The 22,215-nt window shown below is 37.0% G+C and overlaps 2 protein-coding genes across 16 annotated transcripts in view; both read left to right on the top strand.

Moving 5' to 3' along the window:
• Positions 1–17,464, top strand: part of mef2aa (myocyte enhancer factor 2aa) — a 103,731-nt gene extending 86,267 nt beyond the window's left edge. For 6 of the 15 annotated variants that reach the window (XM_048168323.1, XM_048168319.1, XM_048168320.1 and 3 more), the window contains 5 exons: positions 8,437–8,624; positions 11,771–11,797; positions 14,239–14,365; positions 14,666–14,789; positions 16,185–17,464. In XM_048168323.1, coding sequence (XP_048024280.1) covers positions 8,437–8,624; positions 11,771–11,797; positions 14,239–14,365; positions 14,666–14,789; positions 16,185–16,512 — 794 coding nt within the window. In that variant the 3' untranslated portion in view covers positions 16,513–17,464. The remainder of the gene's footprint in view (positions 1–8,436; positions 8,625–11,770; positions 11,798–14,238; positions 14,366–14,665; positions 14,790–16,184) is intronic. The other 9 variants (XM_048168325.1, XM_048168331.1, XM_048168329.1 and 6 more) reach the window with 5 other exon arrangements.
• Positions 17,465–21,208: 3,744 nt separating this feature from the next.
• mctp2a (multiple C2 domains, transmembrane 2a) overlaps positions 21,209–22,215 on the top strand; it is a 68,434-nt gene continuing 67,427 nt past the window's right edge. Inside the window, exon 1 of the mRNA XM_048168611.1 lies at positions 21,209–22,022. The gene's annotated coding sequence lies outside the window, so the exon portion shown is untranslated. The remainder of the gene's footprint in view (positions 22,023–22,215) is intronic.

Genomic DNA, 22,215 nt, shown 5'->3' on the forward strand with positions numbered 1-22,215 from the left:
TCTTTTTACCCCTAATCGAAGAACAAAAAGGAATTTAGTTGTGAGTCTATTAGGGACTTAAGCCCAAAGTATACTTCACTTTTTATGCGTACACGTGTACAGTACGTGTGACACGAATTTCATCATCAGAAGAGTATGCATGTACAGTACGCGCACCACCGGATTTTTGTAACCGGGTAACAGGTCGCACATGCTCATTTAATATTTTTTGCAGTAATTAGTTTATGTCATGTGTCATGAGAAATCGAGTCCCCCTCAGTAATCGGGTCTCCTTTAGGACCCAGGCGGTAATGCCTGATCCAAAGTTGTTATCGTGACGTCTTGACTAATTATAACCTATTTCACTATTGTATGATGTTTAGTACATTAAGTGCACAAACAATATGCTTGAAATATAAAGTTAATGCCTATGTATTGCATAATAAAACGAACTGAAAACAGATGAAGCAAAAAAATACCTAATATAGTATAAGCTAAGCTAGCAGGCTAATCAGGTAGATGTATGCTATACTAGTACATAAGCTAATTTAAAAAAACAGTAAGAACTAAAAAATGCTTGATTTCACAACTTATAGATTCAGATATATACTAGTAAATTAACCATGTAATTGAAAAGACATTAATGGTCATTATAATGCATTTTAAATGATATAAATCACAATGTAATTTTGCAGGAATTATAACCAGGCGCTAAAAATACTACCCATTAAAAGCCCATTGAACCAATGGGATCACTCGGGGTCCTAAAGGAGACCCAATTTCTGGGGGGACTCAATTTCTCACCGCACCGGAACGCATGCAAGCTACAGCGACAGTGGAGGCCTACATAAACGAGAGATTTTGCAAAGAGGTTAGAAAGTACCCTTATAGGTTGTAACTCCTGGCAAGAGATTGCTCAAAACTGCGCATCGCGATGAACGCCCGTGTACGCGTCAAATGAAGCATACTTTGCAAGGATGTGCATTTCACTCGCGTTCGCTTAAAAAAAAAATGAAGTATACTTTGGGCTTTAAAAGTCAACCAGAAACATTAGATGTAGTGTAGGTGCATCTCAGCAAGAATTTCCTTTTTGTCTTTGTGTCTGTGTGTATGAAAGGGTTAACTGTTCCAGCAGCTGATTCAGACAGGCAGGTAAATAAACTCAGCATTTCCTTTAAGTCCTCGACCCCCTGCCTCCATCCCTCCCGGCCCCCTTGAGTTTCCTTCCCCCTATTGACAGGTGCATCTGTTTTCCTGGTACTGTGGCAGTCCTTATACGGCAGGCGTAAGCCTGCTAAATGCCTGACCCAGCAGAACCCTGCAAGCATTCGGACCATGACATCCCTCTAAGACTGTTGTGCACAATGACCAGGCAACCTGTCATAAGCATTCTGTGGCAGTGAGAGGCAGAGACAGGTGGTATTTAACCATCTTTTTTGCCAAATACACACATACACATAGATATGCGCTTACTGAGTGCTAAGTGTCAGAGACTCTCTTGATTGAATGTACACAGTGGGAGATAATATTGGCTTTTAAGTCTCCTATGAGATCATGTACAGTATAACACTTGGATCCTTTTGGTAATGAATACCTCAGAGTACTTTTTCAGTAACATGGAGCAGAATTCATTGCTATTACACACCCGATGCCTCTCATCAGTCTTTGAATAATTGTCAGACATTACTGAGCCAGTCCCCACTAGCATAGTCCCTTTGCGACAGTAGTGCAGAGTATCTCTTTAGAATCAATATTTAGAGATTTGAAACAAGGATGTCGGTACATATAAATGACTCCCAGGGCATACCCTATTAGTGCTATATCATGATGCAAAAATACCCTTTTAAATGCTATATTTTTAAAAGGAATTTTAACACGGCTTTTAATGTTGTCATCAAGGTATGGTAGAAAAAGACTTGAACAAAAAAAGTACATTTTGTTTTAAATAATTATAGTCATAAACATTTTAATGAAAAATATTAGGAAATAATTAAACATATGTAATAAATTCTAAAAGAATTGTGAAAATTATATATTTTAAATGTATAAATAAAAAACTATTTTATAAATATAAACAAATGTATTATATGTTTGTATGTTTGCATCTATATAAAAAATTATATACATTTGAATTAATTATTATTTATAGCATAATGTTATACATTCTGAGAGAATTATGAAAATGATGTATTCTAAATAAAAATGTAATTAATAAATACATTTATTATCAAATCTTACAATTATATGCATTAAAAAGTTTGCATATATAATAAAAATTAAATATATATAATTGTCGCATGGCTCATTGGGACAGTTGTATTATTTTATTATGAGGTGATAAAGGTCATCAGTTTAAATATATAATACGTTTTAAATATTTTATTATTTTAATTGACAATTATTTTATTGACCTGTACTTTACAGTGCAAATATAACCTCAATTTTTGACTTGGAGAGGGTGCAAAGACTTTTCCCATAGGTACACAGATAACAGAAGAAGTGAGAGGGGGAAGTGAAGTATAGCTCAGAGAGAGCGGGTGCAGTCCCGTGAAACTGTCACTGATGAGTGATAGAGAAATGGAGTGTGTGAATTTGTGCAGGGACGGCGCCCTGTCCCACCCATGAGAATACTGTCGTCTTTGCAGTCATCTCTAATGCCAGACTCCGCCAATAGTTTTGACTTTGTGAGAGAAATGCTGTGAGAAATATTATGTTTAGGGCCTGTTATTAATTAATATACTTTTGCATTGTGTAGTTTGTTCATTAATTACCCATAAATAATGCAGTTAAGTTAAATGACTTTCTTTATCTGTGCACTTCCAGGGCTAAAAGGTTTAGTGACAGCCCAGCCCAAAGTATCTGGGGTGTATTTATGGTACTGGACGTACAGTGCTTAGTTGACAGTGGCATTATGGGGTGTGGCAAGGAGCGTGTGCCCAGAGGTCTCAGGCCTTTGGCTCTGTGGTCACATAGCGCAGCCTTTGGCTCTCTGATCACATAGCGCAGCTGTTGTTTGTTCCAAACAGCCTCGATCAGCGTGGCTGCCTTGGAGAAGAACCACTTTAGTGCTCCTGTCAGATGGCCATTCCTTGCATACTTCTGATTTTTCACAAGCAGAAGGCACAGGGAGAGCAGGGACATCTTAGAGGCAGAGCCTGCAGGAATGCAGCTCACAGCACACTTCCTCTGCTCTTTCCCCTGTGTAGAGCGACCTCATATTGCCTGCATGAGTTCAGCGAAATGCTCTGATCACCAGTTAAGCCAAAGGAATGGTGAAGAGGATCTAAACGTTAATCCAAGCACATACACCGGCTCTCCTCTTAAGGGAAAAAATCTTTTTCATCATGTTGACATGCCCAGCTGGGGTGCAAATGAATCTTTTTGTTCGTGAAATATCAGACTCGTGTTGTAGCACGATTCTTTCTCTTTTGAAGCAATTCGGTGTTACCTAACTATGTACAGTTGCTGGAGGTCAGGATGAATCATCAGCACTGTGAAACAAAATGGCTTAGTTTCCTCACAGAGTTCTCTGATATGGAAGCTCAGCACGCTTCCAGCATAATATTTGGTTTCGGATCATCTTCGTTTCAGATTTTATTTTGTTGTTGACTTGTGCGGGGAACAGAAGGCCTAGTTTCTGTCAAATTACCCAGATCTCAGTGTTGACTAACAAATCATTGGCACTGTTTTTCTATTGATGCAATAGAAAAATATCTCTTCCCACATGGTGAATTTTTCAAGTCGAACCAGACCCGGGCTTTAGCAGTCGTTATACAAAGTATAACAAAATTTTTTTATTGGTGTATTTTATTGATTGATTAATTTATTTTATTTTATTACACGTAATTGCATATATCTATATATATTTGTTTTTTACTTTTATTTATTATCTTTTTATTTTATTATATATTATTTATTATTGTTTTATAATGATGGTATGTATCATTATAAATTAAGCATTAATTCTATTTATTTGCTGTAGAGTTGGATGACAGAAATCTGAATGCAAAAGATCATGTTTAGTACATGAAGTTTAGCCTGAATGAAGCAACTGACGGCTCTAGCTTGGCATTGTCAGCCTTCAGACAGTACCCTCAAGATTTAAATTTTTTTGTCAGTTGTCCCAGCATATTTCAGCGTCTGTCCTGTCCTTAGGCACATGTTTAGAGTGTTTATGTGTGTGTATGTAAAGGAAGAATGGAGACAGCCCAGACACAAACCACTTATGGCTGAAGAACCCACAACTCCAGAAGGTGAACAAGTCCTTGATGCTTTGTGCTCAGTCTCAAGTATTAAAGCGCTAAATTGCCATATATTCAGTGTGTTCAAGCAGCGAAGTTGCTGGTTTGGCAACTACCTTAATTTAATTAAAAGTGAAACGATTTATGAAGTCTTGTAAAGTTAGATGTGCTTTCGTCATGGGATTACAGAAGTGTGGCTGATACATTAGAAGAGCAGATCCCACACATTCAATTAGTGCATTGCAAAAAATTTGGCACTACAAGTTGATGTGTTAAAGACACCTTGTTCAAGCTGTCAAGAGCAAACTCTCAGCTTTGCAGATTACGCCAAAGTTCACAATGCGTGATCGTGCACAAAGAGGAAGTGATGCAAACGTAATGGTTCCAGAAATACATAATTTGTGTTTTGATGAGCACCAATTAGCAATCTGATGAGCTGATCTTTGAGGCGATCTTGAATTCAGTTTCGAGTACAATGCAGCGTACACAGATGTGCTTTTGGGCTGTTCGGGACATTCGCTGTTAAATGTGAGGGTTTGTTTGGAGTTGTATCTCTGTTATGCAATGTGCCAAGAAGCTGCACAGCTTCCTTCATTAATACTGAAGAATTATAGGCTAGTTTCTCGAAAGAGTGTTTTTGTGCCAGTTACTTCACTATATTTTGAGGTCCACGCCATCCCGCTCCAGAGCTTCCAGTCTTTTTTTTTTTTTTTTTAGATTCCTCATGGAGGCATTACAAATGATATTTATTTTTTGTACAAAAGGGTTCTCCAAGTAAAATATGAATTGGATTTTTTTTTGGCACCAGCAGTTGGAACTCTCTTCCCAGCTCACATTGTTCCTGTGCATGATTTCCGGTGCCAAAACAATATGGCTGCACCCGTTAAAGAGGTACTGTTCAGCCTCATTAATTAAGACTATAATTAGAATTTGGACTCTGTTCCTCATAATCTATTAGGGAGGCGAAGCTTTGATTCTGAAATCCATTAGTCTTTTCTCATTCATGCATACTTTGCCCCTTTGACGACACCATGTTGCTCAAGGTAATGATGACTTATAAATGGTTAGGATTTATCTGATGCTTTTTATCAAAACAGCCTTGCTCTGAAAAGAAACAAATTATTTGTTTTGTAAAAGCGGGTCATTATGTAACCATGCTCCCATAGGATCATGCATTACTCAGAGCCGAGCGAGAGACTTATTTTATGAGGCTAAGTAGCATTGTTCAAGACAGCGATTTAATAAAGCATTACTCTTCTGTATTCTGTGTTCATTTCGCAATTGTGACACTGGGTTCACTCTGTTGGGTATGAGAGGATTCAATGTGGGACTTACATAGACATGGTGTTTCAAGAGCAAGAGGGGTGGGGACGCTGCTTACAGCTCAGAATGAGAGCAGCTTATGTCTCAGTAGGGCCTCAGTTACACATTCCGCCTTTTTGAGAACAGGCGCCTTTTTCAGAAATTGGGAGCATTTCAATGTAATGATATCATCCTCCCTCCTTTTGATCATTATCAGAGTAATACGCTGCCGCTGTGCTTTTTTACAGTAATTACAAGATATTTTCCTCCCTCACTTCAATTTCACACATTCATCTTATATTTCCTGTCAATTGAATAAACATTTACAGTACTATCCAAAAGTTAAGACCTACTCATTCTTTATTAGTACTTTTTTTCCGCATTTAGAATAATAGCACAAGTCATCAAAGTATTACATAGCGCAGATTATATTTATGCAATTCATTTTATATATATATATATATATCCCTAGTAAAAAAAAACTATACCAAAATCTATTGAAAATACATTTATTTCATATTAAACAAATTTATTGACATTTCACTTAAGACTTACTGATATTATTTATTTGGAATATTTCTTTATTGCACAATGCAAATTTCTTAATATTAATCCTAAAACGTGTTTTAATATCACTATTAATAAGGATTGTATGATCTTTGTATAATATCAGTCTATAAATGCAAGATATTTAAAGTGTACCTAAAGTATACTTGCAATAGTTCCACTTTAGCACAATCAGATATACTTAAGTATATTTTTAGTTGGACCTCAGCACTACTTCTGCACAATTAAAGTGCATTAAGCACAAAATGAGTTGTTCCAATTTAGCAGACTTTAAGTATACCAGTTTATTGCAAAAAAGTTCAATTGAAGGGTATTTTTATTGAGCACATAAATATGTAAATGTATTTGTAGTATACTTAGCACAAAATAAATGTACTTCAAATACATTTTAGTATTTTTTTTCCACTAGGGCATATATATATATATATATATATATATATATATATATATATATATATATATATATATATATGCACACGCACATGTACGTAAGTGCATTGAATGTTATTATTATTTCTGTTTGTCCTTATGTATGCATTATGTATTTCTGCTTCCACTTGTGTTGAATTATTCCTCATTTTATGTCACTTTGGATAAGAGCATCTGCAAAATGAATAAATGTTAATGTGCTACTTGCCAAGTTTCATGAAAGGTATTTATTGTTCCAAGACAATTGATGAAACAGATGATGCAGTGCTCAAGTTTTTAATTACAACCTGCAAAAAGTTTGCTTTTGTTTGCTAATCCAAGTTAGATGGGTGGAATTCATTGAGTTTTGTAAGTTAGTGTAGATTTAGCTTCAACTGAGATTCTCTGAGATTCTATCTGAGAATAAAATCTTGTAAGTTGTCTGAGACGTGACCTGGTGAGTAGTGCACTTGCACCGACATGTTATGTGCAGGTGACCCTAGTTCAAATCTCGCTTGGATAATTTTCCAAACACACTTCTCTCAATTGTTTCCTGTCTGTTTTGAGTATTTCTGTCCATAGAAATAGGCAAAAAATGAAAAGTGTATATTAAAAGTTGAGATGTGAGCATTACGTGTACGTGTCCCTCTCAGCAGAGGCGTGTTTTAACAGACAGAGTAAGTGCAGGTCTCTGCTCTCTGTCTCTTTGATGATGGCCTTCTCTCTCGCTGTCCCACAGCAAGCCCCCACAGGAAATGAGCATTGGGTGGGGGGCAGAAAAAGCCCCATGACTAACATTTAATCAAGCTGCTGTTATGGAGAAAACACACGGAAATGACATTGCACTTTGCTGAAAAGCAAATGGAAACAAAATGGACATTTCTCGAAACCAGAAGACATTGCACTTGTTTGCCTGATGGTTGTTGTTTAGTTGCTCAGCATTTTTCATACTGACGAGAGAAAACATTGAAACAGAGACCTTAGGGGCGATTTGAGTTTTTGGGTTTGAATGTCGGCCAATTGTAATTCCTGTGTTTGTCTTTGGAGGTTACACATTGTGTGGGTAAATGACCCGTGATTGTTAGAGAATATTTCAGATGGTTGTGTGAAGGAACTTGCTAACAATGTGAGCCAGCAGATGGTAGAAAGACATCTTTGTAAAGCTCTGACGTTCACATGAAACCAGAAACCCACAATATATATAGTATACGGGTGTGAGGTCAGTCAGGTGCAGACTTGATGGATTAGCCTGTTCGTTCTCATGTGATGACATCATTCACACACAAACTTTTCAGCATTTGTTGTTGATGTTCTACAGACTCGCGGTTCAGTTGCACTGGGTTCCTCTCATTGTGCTTTTTTGGGGTCATTGCAGCATGTGCTAATATTTAGCATGCAAATTTTGAATGCATCCCATTTGCTCTAGTTCAGCAGGAGAAAGTTCCAAATAAAAGCATCTGTAGTTCAGTTTCGAACTAGGAATGGCAAAGTACAGCAGATGTAAACATACCATTGACACTCCACCAAAGTTTTTAGATTTGTTCTCCAAAATGGCACTTTAATTGCCTTTGATAGCAGTGAATGGCTGCACTCAGTTGTAATGACTTTAGCCATTCCTTCTTAAAGAGCTCAAGTCACACTACATTTGTTAAACTGAATTGCTTTCCTCATCCTGGGACACACAAAGACAGCTTTGACGGCATTGTACACCAACAAACCCAAAGGCTCATCAATTTCAAAATTTATGTTTTATTTTCGTTAATGTCTGGGATAATTACTAGAACTTTCCCAGAGGGTCGGGAACACTTAACGTTGCGTGCTATGAGATTCTACGACTGCAGCTGGGAAATGGCATGTCGTCTGATCGGCTGATAGCTGTTGGGGATTGGTCGATTAGAGAACAATCCCATGATGCTTTTCGCCCATATGTGTGTCTCAGCAGGAAACGGCTTTGTTAACCCGAGGGGCTCGCCGGGGCTTCTGGGTACACCCAGCGGGAACGGACTGGGTAAAGTCATGCCTGCGAAGTCACCGCCGCCACCGGGGGGCAACATGGGCATCGGTAGCCGCAAACCAGACTTGAGAGTCGTCATCCCCCCATCCAGCAAGGGCATGATGCCACCCCTGGTGAGTATAAAATCATTGATTCTACATTCGCACATCCACAAGATTGTTGCTCCAAATCAATGTTGATCAGCACAAGCAAGCGATTGAGTGAAATTATAGTCTTTAGATCAGTTCGCTGACAGTAAAATTAAACTGAAACAGTGTCAGCTACACAACAAGCAGAGCAACGGAGTGAAATATCTGAGATCCAGGTACCCTCACTCCTTCTATTATTCATCTAGAAATTAGAGGGCCTCTCAAATGATTATAATTAAGGTGCAGAGAGCTCTGGCCACATTCAGCACCTGAGGCTACACCCGGCTGTCAGCCTCATTAATCACTACAATATAAAATGGGAAGCAGAAAAAAAGAATATTATTATTATATTTAAATATGGTCAATAATCTGTTCGTTTCAACTGTAGAAGCTGCTTGGGTTTCTTCCACAGCACTGCCAGTGTACAGAATCTTGTTTGGTAAATAGAGGGGGGGGGGTACGTAGGGCTCTCTTAGCTCAGTGTAAATATACATACAAATGCGAGTGTATGGAATACCATGCCAGCATCTGGAAGTGGTACAGTTTCTTACCCACCATGAATCAAAACAAATCCCACATGCCAAGCTCGTGGCATCTGAAGTCATCAGTAGTAAGAAGCCCAGAGAATTATTCATTTGTGTATACTATTTGCGTTTATGGTGAGTGTCCTTTTTTGTGTGTGTGTGTGTGTGTGAATGAACTGCCTCAGACAGACAGACTAAGGCAGAGCCTGTGAATGTGCCTGCAGACAGGCTGTCATTAGAACATAATGGTATTAAATTAATCACATCGCAGTGTGACAGAGTGGGGATGAAGGCTTAATCAGAAGCCCAGAGTGTGAGCCAGATAATATCTTGTCGCCCTTGTCGTGTCTCCCCACTGTTATTGATTGAGTGCTGGTATTAAGACAGCACTGGCCTGGTACTACTGAGAAGAAAGCTCAGCATCCTCAATACTGTACAACTCCATGCTGTCAGCTGGCTTCAAACAAAGGGATATATGCATATACATATGCAAATAGAGACAACCTAATGCCATAAAGTTTTTTTTTTTTTTTTTTTTTTTTTACTTTTGAAAGTGGGAAAAAAAGAATCGGGTTACATTTGGGCCAAAAGTATTGAGCAAAAAACAGGGGGGAAAAATGTGCAAGTTACAGCACTATTAGCTGGAAATAAGTTATATTTGTTAAAAAAACAACAAAAAAAAACCAACATCACAACATGTATTTTTATCGAGAGGTGCATCATTTTTTGGTCTAGATCTTGTATTGACAATGCAAGAGATGAGCACTCTGTAAAGTCTCCTCCAGCACATCCCAAAAACTTACATTGAGGTTAAGGTCAGTGCCAATTCATGTGTGAAAATGATTCTTCATGCTCCCTCCCAACAGTTCTTTCACAATTTGAGCCTGATGAATTTTGACATTGTCATCCTGGAATATGGCCATAATACATCTTAAAGGGATAGTTCACCCAAAAATGAAAATTTGATGTTTATCTGCTTACCCCCAGGGCATCCAAGATGTAGGTGACTTTGTTTCTTCAGTAGAACACAAATTTTTAACTCCAACTGTTACGGTCTGTAAGTCGTATAATGCATGTCAATGGAAACTTCGTCTATAAGAGTAAAAATAAACATGCACAGACAAATCCAAATTAAACCCTGCGGCTCGTGACGACACATTGATGTCCTTAGACACGAAACAATCTGTTTGTGCGAGAAACCGAACAGTATTTATATCATTTTTACCTCTAAAACACCAACTGCCCTCCGAATGCGCTCTGACAACGGAAGTGATGTCTCACACGCATTGAAGCAAAGCGTGAGAGATCACTTTCGTCATCAGAACGTGTTTTTTGACCTCACCAACCGGATGTGGAGGGCTGTTGGACATAGTGGTGATTTAGAGGTAAAATAATTATATAAATACTGTTCGGTTTCTCGCACAAACAGATCGTTTCGTGTCTTAAAACATCAATGTGTCGTCACGAGCCGCAGGGTTAAATTTGGATTTGTCTGTGCATGTTTTTTTGACTCTTATAGACAAAGTTCCCATTGACATGCATTATACGACTGACAGACCGTAACAGTTGGAGTTAAAAATTTGTGTTCTACTGAAGAAACAAAGTCACCTACATCTTGGATGCCCTGGGGGTAAGCAGATAAACATCAAATTTTCATTTTTGGGTGAACTATCCCTTTAATACATGGTTGTTTAAGAAATGAAAAGCTACACACTCCATCTTTTAGAGTTAAAAGAACCGTTGCCAAACATATAACATGCTAGAAAAATAATAATCACTGTAAAAGTGATCCATCCATAGACTCTTAGGTATTTGCCTATTAAAATCCAAACAGCGACTATTTTTTTTTTGGCCGGGCAGTGTGTATATATACACACTGAAAAAAAAGTCGCTGTTTAGGAAGTTTGATTTAATTTATTAATTTATTTACAAAATAAATCCCCCCCCCCCCACAAGCTACTGTACACCCATGGTTAAAATGTAACTTATATATATATAATGTAAAATATATATTCCTTAGTTCTTATATTCTCACGAGTTCTTAGCTACACTTTCTACCTCTCATGTAACTAGTGTTTACTATTCCACTCTTGCAAATAATCAATTAAATCAAGTGGAGGACTGTGCCAATGGAAGCAAAATGATTGATGGAGCTATTGGACACACAAGCTCATGTATGGATGAGCATCTGAGGTGAAGGGTTAAGCACATCCTAGCTGTGAGGTCAAGCTTCTCAATGATTTGTTTTCCCCCTTAGGACTTAAAAACCCCACTACTTTTCTCCCTTACTCCACTATTACTCTCCATTTGTTTAGCATTTTCCACCTAATTGCTGTGTTGTACAAACCACATGGCCATGAGGAATGAAAATGTTGTGTATTTAGTGCCAACAAATTTGACTTTTCATTTGAATTTGACTCCGAATTTGAATTTCCAGTTTTATTGCAAGTAACCTGAGGCAGCGTTCGGTTCACGCTTTAGTCTCTGAATTTGAATAAGTTAGTTTAAAGGCACGTCCTGGTGAGAACGGGGGGGTTGATCCTGTTCAGCTTAGGTGTGCCACCTGACTCTTTACTGACAGCATCGTCTGCTCTTTTCTGTTGGAAGCAGTCGGAGGAGGAAGAGATGGAGTTGGTGAGTTTCACAGAATGCCTTGGGAAGACTGATACAGCTTCAGTTTGGTTTTAAAATCACACTGCTTACAACTAGCAGAGCCACACTCAGCTTAGTGAGATGATTCCACTGCTTGCGATGAAGATCGACTAAACCCAACATGAACTGGATGAACTCATGAGTGTTGTGTGGATGTCTGGTCTGCGTTGTGTGTGACTCACACTGCATGTACTGAGCCTTTTTAAGGAAGTTTAAAAGATCCACAGTATGTTCCGAAATGTGTGTGTATGTGTTTGTGCTAAAAGAAGATTGTTGTGGGTGTATCTGAAGAAGAAAAGGAAAATGATGAATTCACAAAATCCCCAAAGATGTAATCATTAGTAATTATTTAATAATCCCCTAAAACCTCACCAATAAGCCTGGTATTAGTTTTATTATTAAAGCAACATAAAAGCTTGGATCAATCAATGTTAAGAAACCCAATCCACATATTTGAGCATTACCCGAATTCTTATTCTCTGGTGTTTTTTGGCCTGGGCAGTTATTGTTTTACTTATGATGATGTTGTTAAAATGGAGTTGGGTCCAAAATGATGACATCAGTAGAGGAGAACGCCAAACGCTGTCAGAGAACATATTTTCACTGGCAAAAAGAACTAATGTGAATGCATTTTACAGTTGAACGAGCACTGTTCTGTAGCATCTATATTCCACATTAGTTGAGAGACTGTACATAATTTCCCTCTCAAACTCTGTATGTAGATTGAATATTCATCTGCCTCAGCTAATGTAAAACTGAGCATAATTGCTTGGAATTGAATATGCATTTTCAAGTTATTATTTTTCTCTGAGTGTGTGTATGTGTGTGTGGTTCAGGTATACCCTATGTCATGGGGATAAAATGTCCCCACAAAGATGCCAATATCCAAAATCTTCAACCTTGTAGGGACATGTTTTGTCCCTATGAGGAAAACAACTTAAATCATACAAAGTGATGTTTTTTGAAAATCTAAAAATGCAGAAAGTTTTCTGTGATGGGTAGGGTTAGAGGATAGAATATACAGTTTGTACAGTATAAAAATCATGATGTCTATGGAATATCCCCATACAGTATGCATGGGTGTGTTTGTGTGTTCGCGCACTGCATGTCCACACTTTTGGCTTGGGGTGACTGTTTAATTTCACTGCATGCTGGATGCTGCTCAGATAAGAGATTGATCTTATTCATTGCATCACATTTTCAGATCCAGTAAATAAACTCTCTTTAATATCAGTAATATTAATATCAGTTGTGTCTCCTTGACAGCAGTGACATTAAATGGAGAGCAATTTAAGACCTTAAGTCTACTGCCTCTCATCTTTCTCTTGAGAAAAAGACCACATTCATCTCATGCGTCTCTCCAGAGTTTCAGAAAAGACCACAACAATGTCTCAAACTGCTTTATCAAGATAACGTCTTCAGTCAAAGACTTTTCATAATGAACTCAAATATTGCTCAGCAAATTCTACTATTTCATCATAATCTTAGAATTATACTCTTACTGTCAACAATTGTTTTAGTTTTAAAGTATTTTAGAGACAAAACTTGATTTCTAAACTGACATTTCCAGTAAGTCTCCAGAGCTTTAAATGAGCACCCTCTAAACATTCTCAAAACTGTGTTTACACAGATGAAAGTTACTGATCCGAATGTTTTGAGGCTTTAAGAGAGTTACATAGGTGTTTGTCTTTTCTTGTTGATGACTGTGTGTGGATTTTCTATATATTCTTGTGCTTAAAGTGATAGTTCACCCAAAAATGAAAATTTTGTCATCACTTACACAAACCTGTATGAGTTTCTTTGTTCTGTTGAACACAAAAGAAGATATTTTAAAGAATGTTGATCAAACAGTTGACTGTAGCCATTGACTTCCATAGTAAGAAGGAAAAAAAAAAAAAAAAAACTCATGAAAGTCAATGGCTACCGTCAACTGCCTGGTTACCAACATTCTTTAAAATATCTTCTTTTGTGTTCAACAGAAGAAGGAAACTCATACAGGTTTGGAACAACACAAGGGTGAGTAAATGATAACAAAAGCTTAATTTTTGGCTGAAATATCCCTTTAAATCAACACAGGTCACTGTATATTCCTTAGCAAAACTTAGCAGTGAATTTGTATACAGATATGCCACATGTTTAGAAGGCATTCTGAAGTGTCTTACTTTTTCTATGATATTTTCTTATATTGTCCTGGGGCTTCTTAATTAAAGTTGTTTAACTGACAGCATCCTGCAAAACGATCTGATTTTTTTCTAGAATGAATCTGCAGCGCCTCTTATTGGTGCAAAATGGTATTACCACATAATTTCCACCAAATCACACTGTTCTAACAACATTGATTCACATGATTGGATAGAGTATGCATGCATGTCTGTGATGGGATTTCTGTCTCATTAACTTTGTGTATTTGGTCCTGTGTGCAGAACACTCAGAGGATAAGTAGTTCCCAGTCGACCCAGCCTCTGGCCACACCGGTGGTGTCCGTCACCACCCCGAGTCTGCCACCACAAGGCCTGGTCTACTCAGGCATGCCCACTGCCTACAACTCTGGTGAGTACACACACACACACACACACACACACACACACACACACACACACACACACACACACACACAATAATTCTTTGCTTTGTAATGTGTGCATTCATTCATGGTTTGATTTCATGTTAATTCTTCTATGAGTGGTTTGATAAAAAAGAGGGAGACCCTACATTTCATGACACCATCCAGCTCTGAGCTAAATAATAAACATAACACAAATACTTGAAACGCTCTACTGTGTGAGTGCAGAGGTGCTTGAGTGACTCATAAACTCTGTTGTTGATTGTTGTTGTGTTGTTTTGCTCTAGAATACTCCCTGAGCAGTGCTGAGCTCTCCTCTCTGCAAGGCTTTGGCTCTCCAGGGCTCTCTATAGGCTCAATGTCGGCATGGCAACAACATCAACTGGGCCAGGCAGCTCTCAGCTCGCTGGTGTGAGTAACATAGATGTGTGCAGTCACACACAAGCACACACATACACAGGTTTGCAGAACAATAACTAATGTGCCAGGGCATGAGGTCAAATGCATTCTTTGTTGCCATATGGTTTCGTTTTTTTATTTTGTAGAAAGTGGAATGGATAGATGTCTAGGTCATATTTCACTCAAAAAAATAAAAATAAATAAATAAATAAATAAATAAAGTAAAATAAAATAAAATAAAATAAAATAAAATAACATATTTTGTTTAAAACTGAAGTATTTTTATGTTATAATACTGGAGACTAACCAGTGGGAAGAGGTTAGTCTTGCCACTGGTTAATCTTTTTGACAGATGTTTATGTTTTCATAAAAAAAAGGTCATATCTTGTGTCATTGTGCTTCTCAAGTTAATTTATCTTGTTTTAAAGATGTTCAGATTTTTAATGGAAAATACTGAGCCCAAATTTTATTTTATTTCATTTTTATTTTATTTTTATTATTTTTGCAGAATAAAGGCCCACAAATTACACACTTTACTTTTAGAGAAAATTAAATTCATTTTTCAGACTTTAAGATTTTTTTTTTATGATTTAAAACAAATTTAATAAATACTTATGTCATGATGGTATTTATGCTAATTGAGATAATAATAATAATAATAATAATAAAAATGGGAATTACATTTAAAAAAATGTAAGACATCAAGACACATAATGACAGGGACAATATGCTTTTGAATTATGAAAATTGTTATGAAAGTAATGTTGTCACCATCTAATAAATCTTAATGGTCCTAAAATAGGCTTTATTTTTCTTTGTGCAAAATGCAATTTCTTTTTATTTATTTTTTAGATAGATAGACAAACAAACTGAGTTATAGAGTGCTAAACATTTATATAATTAAATGTCTGTATACTTTCACTGTAACAGCAGAGTGCATGACTCACAGACAGAAAAAAAAAAATATCTAAAAAAAAAAATCTAAAATGTTTCCAGGACCTGTGAATGAAAGCTTTCATTTAAACGCAGTGGTCGTGCCATCAAAACATTAGTGGACTGTTTTTGACACATTCTGCCTGGCATGCTCTAATTAGATACCACCCTCTAAAATGATTCAGGTGCTGTTATTGCTGCAAGCGCCATTGAGTAAACAGATGGAGGGTGGGATATCATTATTGGGCTATCTGGGTCTCTCTTTTAGCGTCATATAGTTGCTGCTGAGTTTGGGAATTTTTGCAGTTCATATATATATATATATATATATATATATATATATATATATATATATATATATATGAACTGCAAATATATATATATATATATATATATATATATATATATATATGGTTTTATGCACTTGTACACTTGTACTAATTTGTCATTTTGTAATTTCCACTCTTTGTTCAGAGGTGGCCACTTACCTCAGGGCTCAAATCTCTCCATCAACACCAGCCAGAATGTCAACATTAAATCCGAGCCCATCTCTCCTCCACGTGAGCGCGTCACCCCGTCCGGCTTCCCGCAGCAGCAGCCTCCCTCCGGCCGTCCAGACATGGGCCGCTCGCCCGTCGACAGCCTCAGCTCCTCCTGCTCCTCCTACGATGGAAGCGACCGAGAGGATCACCGGCCCGATTTCCACTCTCCGCTCGGCCTGGGTCGACCCCCGGCCTCTGGTGCCGAAGAGAGGGAGAGCCCCACGGTCAAGCGCATGCGCATGGACACCTGGGTGACATAAAGCTGTCCGGAGCTTGACAGCCAGTCGGTCACACGCAGGGCTGGGCAGGGGGAAAGGGAGAGAGGAGTGACAGCAGGGAGGGTCATTATTGTTATTATTCTATTGTTATAATTTAATGTCATTTCACTTTTTTTGTAAGACGGGGAAAGAAATCGAAAATGTCCTGACATATCGAAATTAAACAGATGAGTGGAGAGAGCGAGAGAGAGAGATTCTCAAGTCGAGCAGTCAGAATGAATGGTGTACTCAGAAAAACAGGTGTTATCAGGTACTTGATGCAAATTGCATTGTGCGAGAGTCCAATGAATGAAGAAAACATTTTCGATAATTGTCGTCACTGGTGCAGTTTGACACTTGTAGCTGTTTTCGCTGTTGAATTTGCATACAATCAAAGAAAGTTTAGGGGCGGCTTTCTGCCCGAAGGCTCCTGCCTGCTGGGCTCATGTATTAAACAATCTGTATCTGCACTCGCCCTCATATGAAGTATGTCACTTATTAATTTATTTAAAGGTATTTGACGATAGATTCGGATCAGTTTTACGAGGGAAGGCTTGTATCTAAAAAGAGATCACATTTCACCTCAGTTAAGACATTAAGTTAAAGAAATGAAAATGTCTCTAAATTTATAACGGTCATCAGTTCAATTTTAAATTCTTTTATTGCCGTTTTTAACAAGTAGGAAGAGAAAAGGTAGCCGTCATTGGTCATTGTACATTCATGCAGCTCCAACAGCTCAATGGTAACGCAAGCCAAAGCCTCTATGTAATTTTGTCGTACTGTAGGTTGGGAATTTTCAGCATTTCTCTCTCGATGTTTGTTTCATATTAGTTCTGTCATAGTGTGCGTTGTTACAAACCTTGGAAAACGATTAACATGCAAAGCAGATCTTGAAACGATATCTAAAGCCATGAACACTTGCTGTTCTGTTTGTAAATTAAAGATTTGAGCCAAACCTTTTTTTTTTTCTTTTTTTTTTCCTTTGTTATGTACATAGCAACTTTAATATATATCACTTTTGGTGTAAGTACGTATGTATTGTACCTTCACCAGATTCAAGAAAAAGTATATTTTTGTGGATTACTGCCAAGTTTACAAGGCGAGATCCTTATTAAGTAGAGTATTCACTGGTTAATATTTACTATTTTGTTAACTATACTGTACTTTCTTCAAATCTGACTATTACTGGTAATAATCAAAGTGTTTTTTTTTTCTTTCCAAGAAGGTCATTTTTGGGTCGTTTACCCTTTAATGGTGGTGAATGTCTGTCCATAAGAAATTGTAACAACAGAGCTGTATGATTCAGGCTCAACTGTCTATTTTGTTTTGTAAAGCGATACTCGTCATGCTAAAAAAAAAAAAAAATATGATTGCATTTCTTACAACTGTTGTGTGAGGGATTAGCCTGCAGCTGCTGAATACACTGCCTACTTTAACCCATCACGGCTTAGATGCACTATTCATTGATATCCAGTACAAGACACATTTCTCTTTGCAGACGTTCCCACAGCTCATTTTGTTGAAACCCTATTCAATTCATTTCAACCAAATTCCTCAGAAATTGTAAATACCATATCTTTAAGTAACCCTAATTCATTCATACATACATGCATACTATGTACAGAACACCTTTCAAGTTATTTTGTGAATTGGCTCATCTACAGATTCCCTAATGTAAAGGAGACACCTTAAGGAGGCATCAGTCGCAATGTTCTGTATTGCTGGACAAGAGGGGGTGCTGTAGCTTTCTCTGGCGTCGCGTTTCTTGCTGTATGTGTGCATATCTCCCCGTCACGGGGCTCTTCATGTGTGGCTGTTTGTTTGTGCGGCACAAGCGTCTGGTAACAGTGGCCTCCGGCTTGCATCACACCTTACTGCCCCTCAGGTGGCAAAGCGTCAGGGGATTCAGCAGCTAAAGTTGGAAATACTAGACAATGCAAACAAACTTGGACATGATCTCTCTACTGGATTGCACAAAAAGTTTGTATGTTCAAGTTTGCCATCGGAGGCTTTCCTCTTCAGATTTGTCGTGTATTCGGTCAGTGTGCACATCCTCCCTGCCCTCTTGAGCACCACAGCAACTGGCAATAAGCTGATATTAATCTATGCAGTCCCCAACCCACACATAGTCAGGAGCACAAAGCATTCGCATCGAAAGTGGAATTCTTAATAAAAAAATAAAAATAAAATAAATTGAGAGAAGAAAAAAATTAAACCATGCATATTATACTATCACACGCCCATTAATCATACAATGTTGCCTAGTTCATGAATGAGAAAATGACTGTTAACCCTCTGTCCTTAAGTGCTTGCATATTAAAGAGATAGTTCACCTAAAAATTCTGTCATCCTTTACTTATTCTCAAGTCATTCCAAATTTGTATGACTTTTTTTTTTTTTTTTTTTCAAAACAATGTTGGAATCCATTGATATTCATTAAATGAGACAGAAAAGCAAAGATGTCGATGACCGAATTCTCATTTTTGGGTAAACTATCCCTTTAACATTGTGTATAAAGGCACACCGACTAAATATGACAACCACAAGAGCCATGCAAACAATGCTTTAGGTATAGCTTTAGATTTAATCTCAGATGTACGAGCTTTGTTGTCACACTTGGAAACCCATTAGAAAGCAGTGTTGGGGAAACTTACTTTTCAAAGTAATGCGTTACAATATTGCGTTACTCCCTAAAAAGTAACTAATTGCGTTACTTAGTTACTTTTAATGAAAAGTAAAGTGTTACATTACTTTTGCGTTACTTTTTCTCACCTGGGATTTTTGTAACAACAACAAAAAGTTGTATTTTTGGCAAATGTTAAGGCCCTTTCACACCAATGGTGAAATGAATAAGCCTCAGGCTGAAGAAAATGCATATTTATGAATTAAATTCTGAATTAAAGAATAATAGGATACAGAAGGGAATTCAACACTCTTATTTCTAAATCTAATATAAAGTAATTTTTGCTTATTAGTATGGTTGAAAGAGATCACTGAAGGTCAGCAGCAAAGACATTGGTTAATAAAGTGAGATTAAATGCATAAAGTATATTTGTGTAATACTTAATTATTACAGGTTTGCATAAAATTCTGGATTGCATTTCACAGTTTTTATTTATTTTGAGGAATACCAAATATTTTCGGGCAAGTGAGATGAGTAAATGCATGTTCACATTTAGTCTTGAACTACAATAACCATCATGTTCACACAGCGCACACAACGCTCTGCACTTTATTTCTCTCAACATGACAGGAGAGCTGTCAGTTAATAAATTTGAAAAAGTAACTTAGATATTTTATTGTAAATTGAAAAAGTAATGCGTTACTTTACTAGTTACTTGAAAAAGTAATCTGATTACGTAACTCAAGTTGCTTGCAATGCGTTACCCCCAACACTGTTCGAAAGTTTTACGATGTCTGTCAAAATCATTTAAAGTTGATCGCAATCAAAGCTTTTCAGGGTAGACAAGCAATAATGCCAGCCCAGTGTTGTGAAAGCACTGAGGATTAAAAACATGCAGGATTTTCATACTGCAGTGAATGCACACACAAACACTCAACATTAGTGCTTGATTAGGAATCAGGGAGTTTCTCTGCTACATGCACAATTAGAGCCTTATTCCAAAGAGTTGCTGGTGTTCGGAATCAAATCTGATATCACTCATTGCATTTTGACTTCATCGAAAACAAAATCACCCTCACATCAGGGGTCCCTACAAATGCACATGAGAAATACATGAGAGATCTGAAGGGAGGAGGCCGATCCTTTGGTGCGGAGTGCTGCGTCACAAACTGTTGAATGTGAAAGGAAGGGATAAAGAGGAAACAATTGTTTGTTGCTTACTTTCTTCACTTTGCTGTGCAAGAGTACACTGCTTTGCTTTATGGCTTTTCTAAATCAGAATTATGTATTTGGTAATTGTTTGTAGTTACTAGTTCACTTCAAGAAGCTGTTTGCGGTTTGGACGCTCAAACCGTTTGGCGGCACAAGCTGGACTTTGTTGCCATAACTGAAACGAGATGTTTCAAAAAGGAAAAAAGAAAAAAAAAAGAAAAAAGAAAAAAAAAAGGACAACGACAACAACAAAAAAGAGTTAAACATGAGAGAGAACTTTAAGTTAATCTGCATTATATTTCCCTTGAATGTGTTGTTTTATCTTCATTATACAATAAATATTCTAGTGAACTTTTTATTGAATGACTAAGATATTATGCTAGAGATTGTTGTACAAATTTGTATTCTGCGTTCACTAAAGTAAAGATATTGGCTTTTATTGTGTAACATAGGTTCTCTCGCTTATTCTGTGCAAACTGAAGTGAACAATTCTTTGAATTTGAGTAGACTTTGTCCACATGTGAAGTCCCAAACATTAGAATCTGTCCGCTTTATTAAAAACCTCATTGTACCCTCAAATACTCACTCTATGTGCCTTCATACTGCATCTCTGAAAAACACACAGTCAGCGCACATGGAACTTCAGAGCGTAGAAAATGGTTATATTTTGCCCATGATCTAGTTTATGGTTTTACTAAACATATAGACCAGAAAATAGACATTCAACAACAGTTGGAAATGAAACGTATTTGTTAATATGATTCAATTTATACACAGACTGTATGAAATCATGAAGTTGCACTAAAAGTTTATGGGAATTTCTTGAAACAAGTTGAATGAAATTAATATATATATATATATATATATATATATATATATATATATATATATATATATATATATATATATAAACTTTATTAACTTTAATGTCACATGAAAATAGCTTCACACGTTGCTTTATACATGCTGGTTACATTTCACCACAGTTTGCAAAACCTTCAATTAACCTATTAATAAAAATACGGAATATAATTAAAAGACTAAGCCCAACAAATATGATTATCGCAGTAACTCATAAACTGCAAACATGCTAATCATAAGATGTGTAGCTACTTTATTGATTTTTGTTTTGCATTTAATGACTATCATCATGTCATTGAACCATATACATGCAATAAGAAAATGATCCAGCAGGTGGCACTGAATTTGCCTGCAGACCAAAAAAAAAAAAAAAAAAAAAAAAATAGAGGACAATATCTGAACGATACAAGCGTTGCAGGTTCAATCCCGAGAAGCATTGGAAAGGAAATAGTTATTTCAGATATTATAAGTAAAAAACAAAACAAAACAAAAAACAACCAAATTATACATGCATTCAAAGCATAAAATGTCAATGAACACCACTAAAGTGAGATGAATAGTTAGGGGTATTAAACCGACATTTTAAAGTATTTAAACACAAAGCTTTTTACGCTACAGTGCACTCTAACTACCTGAAACTCCGGTTACTGTTGCAAAACTGGTCATAACCCCGCCCGGGAGAGACAAACCGGTCCAAGCAGAAAAGGTCTCTCCGCAGACATCACTACTGCCACTTCCAGATGGATGTGTAAGGTTACTGCTGTTGTCAGTCATGTCCTCCACAAGGAAACACGTCCACTAATTTATCTGGAAAGAGGTAAGAACTTACTAGCCTCTTCGCTTGTTGTCAAATACCTTTTTTTTAATACATGATAAACAGGTTTCTGTCAAAATACATCTGCTACAGATGTTGTTACTGGTGTAAACCCATAATAAATGACTAATCTACAGCTGTATTGATCTACTTCAGTGTGTCAACTTGAATATTTAGCTATTTGCAGTAATGATAC

Source organism: Megalobrama amblycephala, linkage group LG19, assembly GCF_018812025.1.
Source record: "Megalobrama amblycephala isolate DHTTF-2021 linkage group LG19, ASM1881202v1, whole genome shotgun sequence".
Lineage (NCBI taxonomy): Eukaryota > Metazoa > Chordata > Actinopteri > Cypriniformes > Xenocyprididae > Megalobrama > Megalobrama amblycephala.